General features: G+C 45.4%; 1 protein-coding gene across 12 annotated transcripts in view; it reads right to left on the bottom strand.

Moving 5' to 3' along the window:
• TIMELESS (timeless circadian regulator) overlaps nt 1-18,364 on the bottom strand; it is a 34,608-nt gene extending 16,244 nt beyond the window's left edge. For 2 of the 12 annotated variants that reach the window (XM_009004005.5, XM_078336314.1), the window contains exons 1-8: nt 18,213-18,364; nt 2,780-2,937; nt 2,479-2,632; nt 2,247-2,361; nt 2,090-2,152; nt 1,729-1,830; nt 1,392-1,547; nt 193-326 (exon numbers count right to left, since the gene is read on the bottom strand). In XM_009004005.5, the coding sequence (XP_009002253.4) occupies nt 193-326; nt 1,392-1,547; nt 1,729-1,830; nt 2,090-2,152; nt 2,247-2,361; nt 2,479-2,632; nt 2,780-2,864 (809 nt within the window). In that variant the 5' untranslated portion in view covers nt 2,865-2,937; nt 18,213-18,364. Of the gene's footprint in view, nt 1-192; nt 327-1,391; nt 1,548-1,728; nt 1,892-2,089; nt 2,153-2,246; nt 2,362-2,478; nt 2,633-2,779; nt 2,938-17,364; nt 17,506-18,212 lie in introns of those variants that run through there. The other 10 variants (XM_054238386.2, XM_078336313.1, XM_054238387.2 and 7 more) reach the window with 9 other exon arrangements.
• Between the last annotated feature and the right edge of the window lie 84 nt (nt 18,365-18,448).

Here is an 18,448-nt window from a genome sequence, read left to right as displayed (position 1 = left end):
CAGAGGTTGCAATGAGCCAAGATTGTGCCACTGCACTCCAGCCTGGGCGACAAAAGCAAAACTGTCTCAAAAAAATAAAAATAAAAATAAAATAAAATAAAATGTTATCCAATCACCCCACCTCAGAATTTGCCCTCCAAACCCGCAGTATTCCATGGTGTATGAACAAGAACCTGGCTCCCTCTCTCTTACCTGTTGCCTCGCTGGAGGGCTCGAGTCTTCTTTTCTGCCATCTCTCGCTGGCGCAACGCCCCCAGTTCTGCAATATCTGTACTCCGCTCCTGAGCTAAGCGTCCCTGCCCTACTCCCGCCAGTTGCTCAGGATTCTAGATTGAAACAAAAGGGGAAAAATCAGAAGGACAGTCATTCCTTATTCTGAGTTCATGCCTACATGGGATGCAATGAGTAAACAAAATAGAACGATTAATGGGACACTATGTAGTCACTCTGCCTTATCTGAGGAAGATACATCCCAAAATCCCCACTGGATGCCTGAAACTGCAACACTACTGAAATATATATTTGTATATATATATATTTATATATATATTTGTATATATATATATTTATATATGTATACGCATATATACACATTCTATGTTTTATAGAACATATATATGTTCCATATATAGGTTATCAGAAAACATAAAACATGTACACATATATATATACACACACATTCTATTATGTTTTTTCAATCTGATAACCAAGATGGCTAGTTCATGACTAACAGGCAGGTATACAGTGTGGATATGCTGGACAGAGGGATGATTCGCATCTTGGCCGGGACGGACAGGGACAAAGATTTCATCACACTACTCAAAACAATGTACAAGTTTAAAACTTATAAAATGTTTATTTCTGAAATTTTCCACTTAATATTTTCAGACCGCGGTTGACTGTGAGTAATTAAAATCGAGGAAAGCAAAACCGTGAAGAGGGTACTACCATACTCAGGACATGGCAGGCCAGGTGCGGTGGCTCACACCTGTAATCCCAACACTTTAGGGGGCTGAGGTGGACAGATCACCTGAGGTCAGGAGTTCAAGACCAGCCTGACCAACATGGACAAACCCCGTCTCTACTAAAAATACAAAATGAGTTGGGCATGGTGGTGTATGACTGTAATCCCAGCTACTCGGGAGGCTGAGGCAATTAAATCGCTCGAACCCAGGAGGCAGAGGTTGAGGTGAGCCAAGATCACGCCACTGTACTCCAGCCTGGGCAACAAGAGCAAAAATCCGTCTCAAAAAAAAAAAAAAAAGACATCGATACTCCAGCTGTCACCTGACTTCCCCAAATAATGCAGAGGTTATCAGAAGAGCAATTCTGGCTGTACAGCACAAAAGTACATGGGCGGAGGGGACTCGGGCAATAGGCCAGGGTCTCACCTGGTCACGAAACATAAGGGAGACAATCTCTAGCACATGTAGGCTCCACTGCTGCTCTGAAGATGAGCTGGCCAGAAAGAGCAGCAGGTCGTCCAGGCCACTGAGGTGAATCGCCCAGAGAAGCTGGTCATGGACACTGGCGTCATCATCAATCTTCTGAACAGTGAGTAGTGAGGGTAGAAAGGAAGCTCATTCAATCCCACTGCCCTGCCTTGAAGCCCTCCAACTCATTCTTTCACCAAGCCTCCTCCCCCAGACTTGTCAGAGAATAGAATAGCTTAAAAAGGGTAGCTCAACCTAACCATGTGCAAGAACATGGAATACCCAAGAGCCTCACCTTCTCCTGATCGAGGTCAGCTGGGACATGGAGAATGTTTCTGACCAGCAGTAGGATCCGCTCAATCAGCAAGTTGTCTTCCTCCTGCCGTTCCTCCCAACCCTAACCAGAAGAGAGTTAGAGGAAGAGACTCCCTGTGGAAGGCAGGCAGCATGTACCCTGGCTGAAAGACCCAGGCAAAGAAGAGAATCAGGATTAAAGAGGTCAAACAGTACAGAGAGACTGTACTCTGGCAGCCAGAGACTACGGATTGGACTACCACATCCCCAAGGACTGGGACCGTATCTCAGCATCTAATCATTGCCCAGAGAAGGTGCAAAGTGCTGTCTCATGGGATCCTGTAAGGTGAAGACTGACTCACCAGTTGCAGCAGCTCATACAAGGTTTCACTGAGGACTCCAAAAGCCTTCTCACTTGCAAAGGCCTGTGAAATAGGGGACCAGATCTTAGGTATCGGTCATCTATTTCTTCCTCACTGCCCCATATTCCACCCCAGGGACTCCAAAGGAAAGCCTTACCACTTTGTAGGCCTGCAAATAAGTTAGCACCTGCAAAAAATGGTGCCGAAAGCTGGGCTCCTTAGGCAGACTGCCAAAACAGAGCAAGGCTGGTTGTGTCAAGTTCACCATCAGTCTGGGAGACAATGAAGAAGGGAGAAGTTAAGTTGCCTTACCAGCTCAAACACCAAACCTATCAGCTCAAACACCAAAGGCTGGCACATGGTGAAAGCTTAAAAGCTAGGGAGGCAACCTGATAACAGCATCAAAGAGAGGCTTGTCCTGGCGGTGCTGGGTGAGGATGGGCAGAAGGTCACTCTGTAGGATCTGGGCTGCCCCCAGCTGCTGACGCACATCTCGTGTCTCATCCTCATGCCTCAAGTAGCGGATCAGATCCTTCACACTCTCTTCAGAGACAGAACAAAACATGTATGTGGAACCCTGGAAGAAGCTCCATCCAGGCCCACGTGATTTTCACACCCATGGTTTGAGAAATCCAACAGACCTCCTTAATTCAAGCAAATTTTTTCCTGTTTCCTCAGAAAGGTACTCACCTAAGCAATCTGGTTCCTTGTGGTAAGTGTCTCCCTCTAAGTACCCAAGGGCACTACATGTGGCTAGAAGTTCACAGTTCATCATGGACAAGTCTATACATCAGTGGACTAGCCAACAGAGAAGGAAGTGGAGAAACAGGAGACAGAAATGACGAGGCCTGCAGAGACAGGGAAAGACAAAAAATGGAAGGTCCTCTCCATGAAAAGAAGACAGGAACAGGACAAGGCCCTAATGCTCAGAATATTCTGAACAAGAGCCTCAAATGTTTGACTTTTGTAACAATCAAAAGTTTTGCTTTCAGTCCCAGGGAAAGTTTTAAATAAATTATGGCTTCTACCTGATCAAAACCAAAGAGGCTCCAGCCTATGAATTAAGCACCTGCCCTGGCCAGGCATGGTGGCTCACACCTGTAATCCCAGCACTTCGGGAGGCTGAGGCAGGTGGATCACCTAAGGTTGGGGGTTTGAGACCAGCCTGACCAACATGGAGAAACCCTGTCTCTACTAAAAATACAAAATTAGCTGGGCATGGTAGCACATGCCTGTAACCCCAATTACTTGGGAGGCTGATGCACAGGACTCGCTTGAACCCGGTAGGCGGAGGCTGCAGTGATCCAAGATTGTGCCACTGTACTCTGGCCTGGGCAACAGAGACTCTGTCTCAAAAAAAAAAAAAAATAATAATAATAATAAATAAATAAATACATACATACATACATACATACTGTTAGACCCTGGCTGGGCACAGTGGCTCATGCCTATAATCCCAGCACTTTGGGAGGCCAAGGCAGGATGATCATTTGCCCCAGAGTTCAAGATTAGTCTGGCCAACATAGGCCAACATAGTGAGACTCCATCTCGACAAAAAGCCAAGCGTTGTGGCACACATGTATCTACCTGTAGTCCTACCTACCCAGGAGGCTGAGGCGAGAGGACTGCTTGAGCCTAGGCGTACAAGGTTGCAGTGAGCTGTGATCACACCACTACACTCCAGCCTGGTTTACAGAGTATATGGGGAAAAAAAATTGCTCAAACCCTGTCACCCTCCACCTTTTGTGGCTCTTCCACGCAGTCACAGCTCTGATGTACCGCAGGAATTAAAAACCGAACTCTGGCCATACAGTGATTCTACCTAGGATTTTAATATATCCCAGGGTCCCTGAGGTTTCTGAGACACTCCAAATGTGTAAAGAAAGGTCCTTCACTCTCTTCTCCGAAGTTACTCTTAAACCTTGGTAATCTCAGTAGAAATCAGCATCTAACAGAACAGGTAAGGAAAGGGAGTGAATCTATATCACTCTCTCCCAAAGAATTATCTCCCTTTTTAAAAAAAGAGACAGGGTCTCACTCTGTTGCCCAGGCTGGAGTACAGTGGCATGGTCACAGCTCATTGTAAACTCCAATTCCTGGGCTCAAGCAGACCTCCTGCCTCAGCCTCCTGAGTAGCTATGACTCTGGGCATGTGCCACCATGCCTGGCCTTTAAAAAAATTTTTGTAGGCTGGGTGCATTGGCTCACACCTGTAATCCCAGCATTTTGGAAGGCCAAGACAGGAGGAACACCTGAGGTCAGGAGTTCGAGACCAGCTTGACCAACATGGTGAAACCCTGTCTTCTACTAAAAATGCAAAAATTAGCCAGACATGGTGGCGTGCGCCTGTAATCCCAGCTACTCAGGAGGCTGAGGCAGGAGAATCACTGGAACCCAGGAAGCAGAGGCTGTAGTGAGCCGAGATTGTGTCACTGAACTCCAGCCTGGGTGATACAGTAACACTCCATCTCAAAAAAAAAAAAAAAAAAATTGTGTAGAGACAGGGTCTTGCTATGTTGCCCAGGCTGGTCTTGAACTCCTAGCCTCATGCAATCCTCTCATCTTGGCTTCTCCAAGTTTTGAGATTACAGGCATGAGCCACCATACCCACCCTCACCTACCTTTTCTGAAGCATGTCCCTACTTTTCTTTTAAGACATAGGGTTTCACTTTTACCTAGGCTGGAGTGCAGTGGTGAAATGATAGCTCAAATACCAGGCCAGGTGTAGTGGCTCACACCTGTAATCCCAAAACTTTGGGAGACCATGGCGGGAGACTCACTTGAACCCAGGAGTTTACAAGCAGCCTGGGTAACACAGAAAGACCCTATCGCTACAAAAATTGGCTACCGTGGTGGCACACACCTATGGTCCTAGCTACTTGGGAGGCTGAGGTGGGAGGGTTGCTCAAGCCCAGAAGGTTGAGGCTGCAGTGGGCTGTGATCATACCATTGCACTTCAGCCTTGGTGACAGAGTAAGACCTTGTCTCAAAAAGAAAAAAGAAATCTTCAAGGTTTTGTGTAAGGAAAAAAAAATAAAGAATTAAAAAGAAAAAAATATATCTTCAAGGTTTTGTGTAAGAAAAAAAAATTTTTTTTAAAAGAAAAACCCCTAAACCTCCATCACTAGGCACAGATCTATAATCCTGGACATTTCAGACTTGACACTATAATAACAGATACAAACATACACAAACATATTACTTTTTTTTTTTTGAGACGGAGTCTCGCTCTGTTGCCCAGGCTGGAATGCAGGGGCGCAATCTCGGCTCACTTCAACCTCCACTTCCTGGGTTGAAGTGATTCTTCTGCCTCAGCCTTCTGGGTAGCTGGGACTACAGGGGTATACCAACATGCCCAGCTAATTTTTTGTATTTTTAGTAGAGATGGGGTTTCACTATGCTGGTCAGGCTGACCTCATGATCCACCCACTTGGCCTCTCAAAGTGCTGGGATTATAGGCATGAACCACCACACCCAGCCTCTTTTTTTTTTGAGATGGAATCTTGCTCTGTCACCCAGGCTGGAGTGCAGTGGCGCAATCTCGGTTCACTGCAACCTCTGCCTCCCAGGTTCAAGCGATTCTCCTGCCTTAGCCTCCTGAGTAGCTGGGACTACAGGTGCATATCACCACGCCTGGCTATTTTTAATGGAGATGGGGTTTCACCATATTGGCAGGATAGTCTTGATCTCTACACCTTGTGATCCGCCCACCTCGGCCTCCCAAAGTGCTGGGATTACAGGTGTGAGCCACTGTGCCCGGCCCACGTTACATTTTTTTACCCTATTATCATATGAAATCAGGAATAACCATCAATCTGTCCTTTGACACCTTCAGCCACACTGCTCTCTGTCCTTGGCAGCATCCTCTAAAAAGATCTTTCCTAGCTCCCATATCTTCCTCTAGCCCAACTCCATAGTTGATAGGTAGCAGCTTCCAAAGGACCTAACTTTAATGCCTGATGTTCTCTGCCTGCATTTATATAACTGGTCTACTTCTTCAGGTTGCCAGCTATTCCTCCACTCCCACCCAGTGCTATCCTACTTTCTGCCTGCTCAGTCCAGTCATAAAGTGAGCCCATACGACACTCACTGAGTGAGCAGAAGAACTGAAAGGAGACTTTCTTTTGCCATCCTTTCTCAGGCACCTGCAGACCCTGAAGCTTGGGCTCCAATGAAGTGGGTTCCGTGTATAAGATCCCTGACTCTCCGCAAAGATACATCCAGCTTTTTTAGAAAGACTACTGAGTGTATGTGCACATAAGCATGTCCATACACATATGCATGCATATACACACATGTATACACACACATACACAGACCACCCCCCCCACACACACACATTGAAGGGCTTCCCTGTCTCCTCTCTCCAAGGAAGCTGACAAAAAAAGACAACAGAGCTATACAGATGCTGAATCAGCATATCTTCTTCAAAGGGAGGTACTGCATCATACTTTGGCACTAAAAGGTATAAAATGATAGTCTTCTAATAGCAGACACAAAGCCGTATCTGGGAAGACTCCCAGACAGACAACCTCACAGAGTCCTGCCTGCTATCCTCCCCCTTTATCTTGGTTCTTCCAGAGTACACCAATTCTAAAATTCAGTATTTGTAAAAATGGCCCCAGCAGAGCACCCAAGCCTTTATTTTCAACATTATTATCACTTTACCTGAAAGACAAAAGTAAGAGACTGTAACAGCCATCCCTCCTGGCTACCAAAATAAAAGGGAGGAGAGGCTAGCCACAATGGCTTACATCTGTAATCCCAGCACTTTGAAAGGCCAAGGCAGGTGGATCACCTGAGGTCAGGAGTTCGAGACCAGCCTGGCCAATATGGTGAAACCCTGTCTCTACTAAAAATACAAAAATTATCCAGGTGTGGTTGCAGGCACCTGTAATCCCAGATACTCCAGAGGCTGAGGCATGTGAATCGCTTGAACCTGGGAGGTGGAAGTTGCAGTGAGCTGAGATTGTGCCACTGCACTCCAGCCTGGGTGAAAGAATTCAGTCCTCACTACATTATCCTTATTTTTCTCATTTCACTTCAGATGGATGGAAATGTCATAATATACTAGTGTTCTTCTTCTAGCATTTAGAAATCACTGATTTATATTTAAAAAATCGTAAGCCAGTCCAACGAAAGGAAAAGTGCCATGCAGCAAGGTTTCATTTTGTTTTGTTCATTGCTGCATTCTCCAGTGCCTAGAATAGAGCTTGGCATATAGTGAGCATGCAATAATTTTTTTTTTTTTTTTTTGAGACAAGAGTCTCACTCTGTTGCCCAGGCTGGAGTAAAGTAGTGCCATCTTGGCTCACTGCAACCTCCATGTCCCAGGTTTAAGCAATTATTTTGCCTCAGCCTCCTGAGTAGCTGGGATTATAGGTACACACCAACCCACCCAGCTAATTTTGTATTTTTAGTAGAGATGGGAGTTTTGCCATGTTGGCCAGGTGGGTCTTGAACTCCTGACCTCAGGTAATCCACCTGCCTCAGCCTCCCACAGTGCTGGGATTACATGAGTGAGCTACCATGCCCAGCTGAGCATACAATAAATATTTGCCTAATTTTGAATCAAGAGATTATCCTGGGTCATACCCTTTGAAACAGTAAACTCATTTCAGAAAATATAACCCAAAAAATAATTTATAAAAGAAAGGAAATCATTTGTACAAACCAACAATAATAATATCTTTTCCTAGTGCACTCTAGTTCACAAAATGATTTTATAGCTTTTTTTTTTTTGAGAGAGGGTCTCACTCTGGCATCCAGGCTGGCGCCCAGCAGTGCAGTGGCACAATCATGGCTCACTGTAACTAAGGCAGCAGATTAGGGAAAATAGGGCAGGAGAATAGCAAAGGTAATTTAAAGTTGGATAAAGGGTAGAATGATTAAGAGCATGAGAGCAGAAGCAAGGTGAAAGCACAGATAAGCAAGAAGCAAGATAAGAGGCAGAAGTTAAGCAGGTAAGATAAAATGTAAGATAAAAAAGCAAGCAAGGACCCCATGGCCCGCAGGATCCAGGCCAAACCACCAACTGGCAGCTCTTCAGGGCAAGGCATACCATCAAAGAGAAAAAGTATCCTTATCATGACCCCATATGATAATTAGCTCATCAAAGCTCATGCATATGAACTGAATATCATGCATGTACTTAAAATTATTGGATGGAGGCAGCATGCAAGCAGTAAGCAACACACCCATCAATCAAAAAGGCAGACACTGGCTAGAGATTAAGCAGCCTTGGAAAGAAGAGAGAAAAAAACACATAAAAAGACCCAAGCAAATATAATAAAATAAAATAAAATAAATAAAATTTTAAAAAAGACCCAAACTATACCAAATAAATGCTGATCTCATCTTGCAGAGGGCAGTCTGCTCTCTCACTCTGAGAGTGTAATACTAGACGACTTGATAAACTTTGTATTTTTTTTTTCCTGAGATGGAGTTTTGCTCTGTTGTCCAGGCTAGAGCTCAGTGGTGTGATCTTGGCTCACTGCAATCTCTGCCTCCCTCTTGAGTTCAAGCGATTCCCTGCTTCAGCCTCCTGAGTAGCTGGGACTACAGGTGGCTGCCACTGTACCTGGCTAATTTTTTTTATTTTTAAGTAGAGATGGGGTTTTGCCATGTTGGGCAGTCTGGTCCCCAACTCCTGAATACAAGTGATCAGCCTGTCTCAGCCTCCCATCGTGTTGGGATTACAGGTGTGAGTCACTGAGCACGGCCCCAGCTAATTTTTAAATTTTTTGTAGAGTGGGTTTGGCCATGTTGCCCAGAATGATCTTAACTCATGAGCTCAAGAGATCCACCTGCCTTAGGCCTCCCAAAGTGCTGGGATTACAGGCTGCATGAGCCACCGTGCCTGGCAGGACTTCACAGCTGTAAAATACATTGAACACACAGGTCCTCAGTGATAGGTACAATCATATTAGAGATCTCCATATTACAATTCAAGAAAAACAGGCTTAGAGAGAATAAACACCCCAATATAATGTTTATAAATGAGTTATTTATAAAAAAAAATTTTTTTTTTGAGATAGCAGTCTCATTCTGTCATCCAGACTGGAGTGCAGTGGCACAATCTCAGCTCACTGAAGCCTCCACCTCCCTGGCTCAAGCCATCCTCCCCAAGTAGTTGGGACCACAGGCACACACCACCATGCCCAGCTAATTTTTTTGTATTTTTGATAGAGACAGGGTTTCACCATGTTACCCAGGCTGGTCTGGAACTCCTGACCTCAGGCGATCCTCCTGCCTCCTAATTATGCTAACTCAAGTTCAAAAGTCTATATTTGAAAAGGGCACAGCTGAGCTTAGTGGCTCACATGCCTAAAATCCCGGTACTTTGGGAGGCTGAGGTAGGAGGATCACTTGAGTCCAGGAGTTTAAGACCAGCTTGGGCAATATAGTAAGACCTGGTCACTACAAAAAATAAAAAAAAATTTTTTAAAACGCAAGAAAATTAGCCAAGTATGGTGGTGTGTGCTTGTGGTCCCAGCTACTAGAAGCTGAGGTGGGAGAATCACTTGAGCCTGGGAGGTAGAGGCTGCAACGGGCCGATACTGCGCCACTGTACTCCAGCCTAGGTGACGGAACAACTCTGTCTCAAAAAAAAAAAAAGAAGGAAAAAAAGGAATGGAATACTGACTGATACATGCTATGGAGTAGATGAAACTTGAAAACATTACCTTCAGTGAAAGAAGCCAAACACGGCCAGGAGCGGTGGTTCATACCTTTAATCCCAGCACTATGGGAGGCTGAGGTGGGCAGATCACCTGAGGTCAGGGGTTCAAGACCAGCCTGGCGAACATGGTGAAATCCTGTCTCTACTAAAAATACAAAAAAATTAGCTGGGCGTAGTGGCAGGCACCTATAATCCCAGCCACTCAACAGGCTGAGGCAGGAGAATGGCTCGAATCCAGGAGGCAGAGGTTACAGTGAGCTGAGATCTCACCACTGCATTCCAGCCTGGGCAACAAGAGTGAAACTCCATCTCAGAAAAAAAAAAAAAAAAAAGAAGCCAAACTCAAAAGGGTCATCTATTGTATGATGGTATTTATATGAAATATCCAGAATAGGCAAATGCAAAAAGACAGAAAATAGGACAGGTACAGTGGCCCCTGCCTGTTATTCCAGCACTTTAGGAGTCTGAGGTGGGCGGAAATGGTTGAACAACTCTCTGAATATACTAAAAATCACAGAATTGTACAGGGGTGTTCTTGGTTTTTTTTTTTTTTTTTTTGAGACAGGGTCTCACTCTGTTGACCAGTAGGATGGAGTACAGATCAACCATGGTTCACTATAGCCTTAACACCTTGGCCCAAGCAATCCTCCCATCTCACCCTCCCAAGTAGCTGGGACCACAGGTGTTCAATACCACACCTGGCTAACTCTTCAATTTTTTGTAGAGATGGTACCTCCCTATGTTGCCCACACTGGTCCCAAACACCTGGCTGGCCTCAAGCAATCCTCTTGCCTTGGCCTCCCAAAATGCTGGGATTACAGGTGTGAGCCACCACACCTAGCCTGAATTGTACACTTTAAAAGGGTTAATTTTACAGCATACGAATTATATCTCAGACAGCCGTTATAAACAACACTCCACACAATTACCATATACATTCTATTTCTATTATTTTAACAAGAAAAAAACTATAGATAAAAATCTCAGGATAAAATATTGTCCTTTAAATTTAATAAACATGACTATGAAAACATTCATTACATTAACTTTATTTTCACATTTCATCATAGACTAGGTAAGAATTCTGTCAAACACCATAGAGCCAGTGGATCTGGACTTTTTTTTTTTTTTTTAAGAGACAGGGTCGGGGCCAGGCGCAGTGGCTCAAGCCTGTAATCCCAGAACTTTGGGAGGTCAAGAGATCGAAACCATCCTGGCCAACATGGTGAAACCCCGTCTCTACTAAAAAATACAAAAATTAGCTGGGTGTGGTGGTGCACGCCTGTAGTCCCAGCTACTCAGGAGGCTGAGGCAGGAGAATTGCTTGAACCTGGGAGGCGGAGGTTGCAGTGAGCCAAGATTGTGCCACTGCACTCCAGCATGGCGCCTGGTGATGGAGTGAGACTCTATCTCAAAAAAAAAAAAAAAAAAACCAACAAAAAAAAAAAGAGAGACGGGGTCTTGCTATGTTGCCCAGGCTGGAGTGCAGTGGCTATTCACAGGTGCAATGCCACTACTGATCAGCATGGGGGTTTTGACCTGCTCCGTTTCCGACCTGGGCCAGTTCACTCCTCCTTAGGCAACGTGGTGGTCCCCCGCTCCTGGGAGGTCACCATATTGATGCCAAACTTAGTGCGGACACCCGATCGGCATAGCGCACTATAGCCCAGAACTCCTGGGCTCAAGCGATCCTCCCACCTCAGCCTCCCGAGTCGCTGGGACTACAGGCACTCGCCACCGCGCCTGGCAGATCTGGACCTTTAAAAGGGATGCTAGTTACTTTTCCCACTGAACTAAGTATCAAGCAGTTCAGATGAAGCAATATTCATCTGAAATCAGTACTTGTAGGCATTAAAATGCAAGAACCAAAGGAAAACAACAGGTAAAATATTAAATACATTTGCAATTCAAATTAACTTACTTTTTGAAAACAAAACACTCTACCTGCCCCAAACCAACTCTGCTCCAAGAATTCTCTTTGAGACCAAGTAGTATGAACAAAACGGCATATAGCACTAGAATTCCAATTCTGTCCCGTACTAAATTGGTGAACTTGAGCAAGTGGCTTAACTAAATCTGTTTCCTTATTAGTATACTGAGGAAATAATAATATCCACCCTCATGAGATATGGGGGAAGTGTAAATGAGATCATGTAAAGCAGTGCTACACAAGGCTTGGTCTTCATACCATTGCCAATTCACAAACTATTAGCAGTCTGCATCAGAAAGGAAGCATTAGCACTTAGAACATCTTAGAGCAAGGCAGTTTATGGTTTTATTTTGTTTTAAGACAGGGTCTCCCTCTGTCACCCAGGCTGGAGGGCAGTGGTGTGATCTTGGCTCACTGTAACCTCCGCCCCCCAGATTCAAACTATCACTGTGTCTTAGCCTCTGAAGTTGCTGGGATTACAGTCCTGTGCCACCAAGCCAGGCTAATTTTTTTGTATTCTGTAGTTTAGATGGGGTTTCACCATGTTGCCTAGGCTGCTCTTGAACTCCTGGCCTAAAGTGATCCACTCACTTTGGCTTCCCAAAGTGCTAGGATTACAGGTGTGAGTCACTGCACCCAGACAATGTTTATTGAATCTAACAATGATAATAATTAAAAGCCTGTATTCTGTATGTCTTTTTTAATTTTTCTAGTAATTTTATTTTACAAAAGTGCTTGTAGAACACTACTGATCTGTAGCAGCTTGAGGGAAAAATCTACCTGGTCCTTTACCAAGATAGTTTGAGAAGCAATGATATTAAGCATTCTACTCAGTGCTGAGCACAAGGTAAGAACCCTTGGCTGGGCATGGTGGCTCACGCTTGTAATCTCAGCACTTTGGGAGGCTGAGGTGGGAGGATCACTTGAGTCCAAGAGTTTGAGACAAGCCTGAGCAGTATATTGAAACCTAGCCTCTACAAAATATAAAATACAAAAATTAGTCAGGTGTGCTGATGTAAATCTTTAGTTCCAGCTACCCAGGAGGCTAAGGCAGGAAGATCACTTGAGCCCAGGAGCAATGAGCTGAAATCGTGCCACTGTACTCCAGCCTGGGTAACAGAGTGAGACCCTGTCTCAAAAGACAAACAAAACAAAAACAGAAAGAACCCCCCATATATGAATTTCTTCTCCATCTGTCAGACTCTATAGTCAGCTACCAAATGCTTAGGAAGAATCTTCTTGACAAAAGATAATGTGTAGGCGTAACAGCAGTGCTAAAGAAATTTAAGAAATTTAGTTGCAGAAATGAAACCCACATTAATATAGAATAAACAATGTAAAAGATAAGGCAATACAAGCTCTAAATACATGATCCTGAAAAGAACAAAAAAACCAGGACTCTTTTCAGGTTAAGGTGGTCAAAGAGGTTTTATCTGAGGAAGCATGATTAGAACTGGGCCTTTGAAAGCTGCATAGGACTAAGGCAGCTGGGAATAGGAGGGGCTTTTAAGGAGACTGCCAGTGCATAACCAAAGAGGGAGCCATTATGAATAGGTGAGTCCAACAGGAAAGCAATGGAAAGGCAGCTGGAGCCAGCTTTATGGGAAAATCTCATCTTTGTCCATCAGTTCAAAGATTTAGAACCTAGGGAGCCACTGAAGATTTCTGAGCTAGAAAACAAAATGATCAGGCCAGGCACGGTGGCTCACGCCTGTAATCCCAACACTTTGGGAGGCAGAGTTGGGCAGATCAAGAGGTTAAGATATCGAGACCATCCTGACCAACATGGTGAAACCCGGTCTCTACTAAAAAATACAAAAATTAGCTGGGTGTGGTGGCACACGCCTGTTGTCCCAGCTACTCAGGAGGCTGAGGCAGGAGAATTGCTTAAACCCAGGAGGCAGAGATTGCAGTGAGGCGGAGATTGCAGTGAGCCGAGATTGCACCACTGCACTCCAGCCTGGCGCCTGGTGACAGAGTGAGACTGTCTTGAAAAAAAAAAAAATGATCAAACCGGGGTCACACTTATCCTACTACTGTATATACATCAGTTTAGCCCTTTTCCCGTGTGGCCTCCGTCTCTTTTCATTTCAATGCACTCACCCTGTAAAGACCATAACCTCAGATCAATGTAATCATCTGCTTCCTAGACTTCAATTTAAATCTAGACCCAGATTTGCTGGAGAAAACCAAATGACCCTGTATAATGACATAAAGCAGATACATAGCCTGCAACCTGAGCAGGGCCTCCAGCCTGGTCCGGCAAATCATTTCGGTATTGCTGGTATGCTTCATTGTCTCTTCCCAAGGAACCACTGTTCCTAACTTTTCATCATTATCCCCAAGCCCCTTTACTCCACTACTTCCTTGCCTACTACTTGGTGTCTGCTCCCTTCCTCTTAGGAACAATTGAGATGAACAGACACGAACTCTTTCAACTCTCTCCACCCAAGCCTAAAAACATACATATTTCAAACACCCACCCTTAGTTCTTCGCTTGTAATCTAAGCACTCTGTGATCCTGATTAATCACTTCCTGTCCCTTAGTTGGTTATTCCTTATTTATTTCCAACCTTCCTTTATACTAGCCCTATCCCCATGTATTATGAGTTGCTCAAGGCTATTCCATCTTTTTTTTTCTATTGAGACAGTGTCTCACAAGTGCAGTGGTGTGCAGCGGTGTGATCTCAGCTCACTGTAGCCTCAACCCGCCCAGGCTCAAGCTATCCTCCCACTTCAGCCTCCCAAAGTGCTGGGATTACCGGCATGTGCCCCCACACCTGTCCTAGTTCATCTTAAAGGGGGAAAAAATCCAACATAAAACTTTTCTCTTTGACCTCTTATTGGCTGTTCCTCCTCCTACTTCAGTGCTGATTTTCCTTAGGCCTGCATCTTTAGCTTTCTTCCCTTCTCAGAAGCTACACAGCCTGATTGAGCAACTCATCCTCTCCCATGTACTTCAACTACCATCCAAGCCAGAAGCCAGCAAATCTGTATTTCTGGCCCCTCTGAGCTCTTGAGATGGCAATCTCAGATGTTAAACTGGCTAACTAAATAGCATTCTTCACCTTTATGTCTCAAAGATACCTTACACTCAACAGGTCCAAAGCTGAACTCATCTTCCCAAGTCTGTCTCCAGTTTGGCTCTCTCAAGGACTGACACTATCTCCTCAGTCAAGAAAGCTAAGAGTCTCACCTTATTAAAAGAAACCTAGGAGTCACCTTAGCTCCATCTCTTAACTTCCTGAAGCGCTTCTATGAGCCCCTGTCTATCCTTCTATCCCAACTGCTATTAACTTAGTTCAGTTCCTGAGTATCTCTTGCTTAGATACAACCTCCTCCTATCCTCTTTCTCTGCCTCCAGCCTTATTTTTCTTTTTTTAAAGAGGTTTTAGGTTTGTCGCCCAGATTGGAGTGCAGTGGTGCATTCACAGCTTGTGGCAGCCTTGACGTCCCAGGCTCAAGCAACTTTCCCACCTCAGTCTCCCAAATAGCTGGGACTATAGGGTATGTCATCACATCCTGCTAATTTTTGTATTTTTTGTAGAGACAAGTTTTTGCCATTTTGCCTAGGCTGGTCTTAAACTCCTGGGTTCAAGCAATCCATCCACCTGTGCTCCTAAAGTTCTGGGATTGCAGGCTAGAACCCAGCTGCCTCCAGTCTTGTTAAATCTAGCCGCAATGTGGTTACCTGATTTAGGGTATGTAACCATCCTGCTTAAAACACTTCAATGGATACGTAAGGAACTTCATAGTGATTGTCTCTGAGAACTGAGGGATCTAAGGTAGGAGAAATATTTGTCTTTCACTTTGGTACTGTTTGAATTCTTTACTGCTAGCATATGCATTACGTTATAAAACTAAAGTTTCAGTGACCCCAGTGCCTACAATACAAAGTCTTTCATGATCTCTCTGCTGTTTACCTCTCAAGCTTCTCTCTCAAGCCACTACTCTATCCACAATGGCCTCCCATCCAAATATCGACTTAGCTTTGAAGACTTTTTTCAGGCCAGGCACAGTGGCTCACGCCTACAATCCCAGCACTTTGAGAGGCTGAGGCAGGTGAATCACCTGAGGTCAGGAGTTTGGCACCAGCCTGGCCAACATGGTGAAACCCCATCTCTACTAAAAATACAAAAATTAGCTGTAATTGATGGCAGGTGCCTGTAATTCCAGCAATTTGAGAGGCTGAGGCAGGAGAATCGCATGAACCTGGGAGGTGTAGACTGCAGCGAGCCAAGATCATGTCATTGCAATCCAGCCTGGGCAACAAGAGCAAAACTGTCTAAAAAAAAAAAAAAAAAAAATTCTGCCCAAAAGGGACTTCCTCCTGACTTCTCCATACAGAAGTGACCTCCTTTTCCTTGTTGTCCACTGTGTACCATATTCAGACTTCCATCATGTTACTTACAATTCATGTCATATATAAAAGTTAAAATCAAAGTTTATCTCCCTCCATTAGCCTTAGATTCCCTAGGACAGGAATTCCTTTTTTTTTTTTTTGACAGTCTCACTCCTCCCAGGCTGGAGTGCAATAGTGTGATCTTGGCTCACTGCAATCTACACCTCCCAGGTTCTTGCGATTCTCCTGACTCAGCCTCCCAAGTAGCTGGAATTACAAGCACCCGCCACCACACCCAGCTCATTTTTTTTTTTTCAGTAGAGACAGGGTTTCACCCTATTGGCCAGGCTGATCTGAACTCCTGACCTCAGGTAATCCACCTGCCTTGGCCCCACAAAGCGCTGAGATTACAGGCATGAGCCACGGCGCCTGGCCAAGGATGGGAATTCTTATTCACCCTTGAATTTTCAGAGCCTTGTTACTGGATCAAAATTTCCAGGAGTGGGGCTTGGGCAAGGTGTTTTGAAAACGTTCTTCAAGTGATTCTAACTATCCTATGTTAACTGCAATAAAGCCTAAACTCTTTCAGATAAGGAATCCTCACTACCCAGCACAACGGAGGTGCTCAATAAATGCTTTACTAAACTGAACTGAAAAGAGAAGTCTGGAAGATGAGAGAGAAGTGTTTGGAGCTAGAGATTTGTAGGCATCAGGATGGAAGATGGTGTCAGTGCAGTGACAGGAGGAAGAAAGCTGGGGAGGACTTCTTCATGACCCTTTCACTGTAACTGCAGAAGACTCAATTACATGTGTTTTCCTTAAGACTTGAGTTTCTCAAGGGAGGGGAACCCTCCATCCTACTCATCTCTGTAGGCCTGGCCCTAAGCACAGTGCATAGTACATATTAGGAGCTCAGTAACCTTTTATTAATCTTGTGTTGAGCTGTATCAGTGTCCCTGGTAATAGAAGGGAGTGAAAAACTTCAGGGACACAAAGGAGGAAGTGACTAACTTGGCCTAAAAAGGCTGGATAAATTGATTTTCAGAGGGACAATCACGCTCAGTTTTCAAAGAGAAGTTCACTTGGCAGAGCAGTGTTCACTTCCAAGCAGAAGGAACAGCAGGAACTCTAAGTACTGAGATATGAAAGAGCACAGTCAAATCTTTCCACGTGGCCAGGAGTCAGGTGCATAAAAGCTTTACAAATGAGATCGAGAGGGTCAGGGCCAGACTGTGAGAGGCCACAGACGCCCACTTAAAGATTTAAGCCTAACTGTGGTAGTCAAAAAGGAGTTTTAAATGTAACATGAAATGACCAGTTACCTTTACTTTGTAGGAAGTACTAGGGGGGCCGCGCTCGGTGGCTCACGCCTGTAATCCCAGCACTTTGGGAGGCCGAGGCGGGCGGATCACTTGAGGTCTGGTGTTGGAGACCAGCCTGGCCAACATGGTGAAATCTCGTCTCTATTAAAAATACAAAAATTAGCCGGGCGTGCTGAAGGGCACATATAAGCCCAACTACTGGGGAAGCTGAGGCAGTAGAATCGTTTGAACCCGGGAGGTGGAGGCTGCAGTGAGCCAAGATCGCGCCACTGCACTCCAGCCTGGGCGACAGAGCGAGACTCCATCTCAAAAAAAAAAAAAAAAATTAAAAATTAAAAAATTGAAAGTACTAGTGGAAGCATTTAAGGCAAATAATTGAGAGGCTCAAGGGAAAAAGCCTCATTAGCGGCTGAGGTCCATCTGACAAACCCAAACAGAAGGAAAGGGAGGAATCCATTCCATAAAAACCCACAATTTAAGTCAAGCTGCCTGTGAATCCCTACTGACCGCCAGGCCACACACCGGGTTTCAACTGGATGAGGAGCTCCGGTGGAACTCCCCCAGGCACCTTCTGTTCTACTTCTGGAGTTCCAAGCCCCCTCCCATCACAACCCTATCCCGCGGGAGGCCCAAGCAGCGCAAGGGAAGGGAGCCTCCGGCACGACCCGGGATCGCTGCACCGCAGAAGGCGCAGAGTACAGAACTGCCCGTGCGCGCCTGAAGTACGCGCCCCGCCCCCTGCCTCTAAACCGGGTGGCGGGAAAAGGAACTCCGCGCCTTCCGAGAATGCCCCAGCAACTTCGAAAGGATCCCTATGTCCGCTTAGCGCCCTCTCGCCACACACTCACCCACCCGCTCCCTGCAGGTCCTCAGAAGCCCTGAGGAGCCATCGGCCTTCAGGCGCGGGGCCGCAGGCTTTCCTGCCGCGAGGCTCTGCTAGGCCGGTCCCCGCCAGCGCGTAGAGCTAGACCGGGCGAGCCGGGCTGGTCCACGTGACTCCGAGCGGAACGGGGGCGGAGATTGGCGAGGAAGGAAGGTTAAGGGAAGCGAGTGCGGGGATTGTTTAATGTGACGTCGATCCCTT

Source organism: Callithrix jacchus, chromosome 9 (genome assembly GCF_049354715.1).
Source record: "Callithrix jacchus isolate 240 chromosome 9, calJac240_pri, whole genome shotgun sequence".
Taxonomy (NCBI): Eukaryota; Metazoa; Chordata; class Mammalia; order Primates; family Cebidae; genus Callithrix; species Callithrix jacchus.
This window is presented reverse-complemented; position numbering and strand designations above follow the sequence as displayed.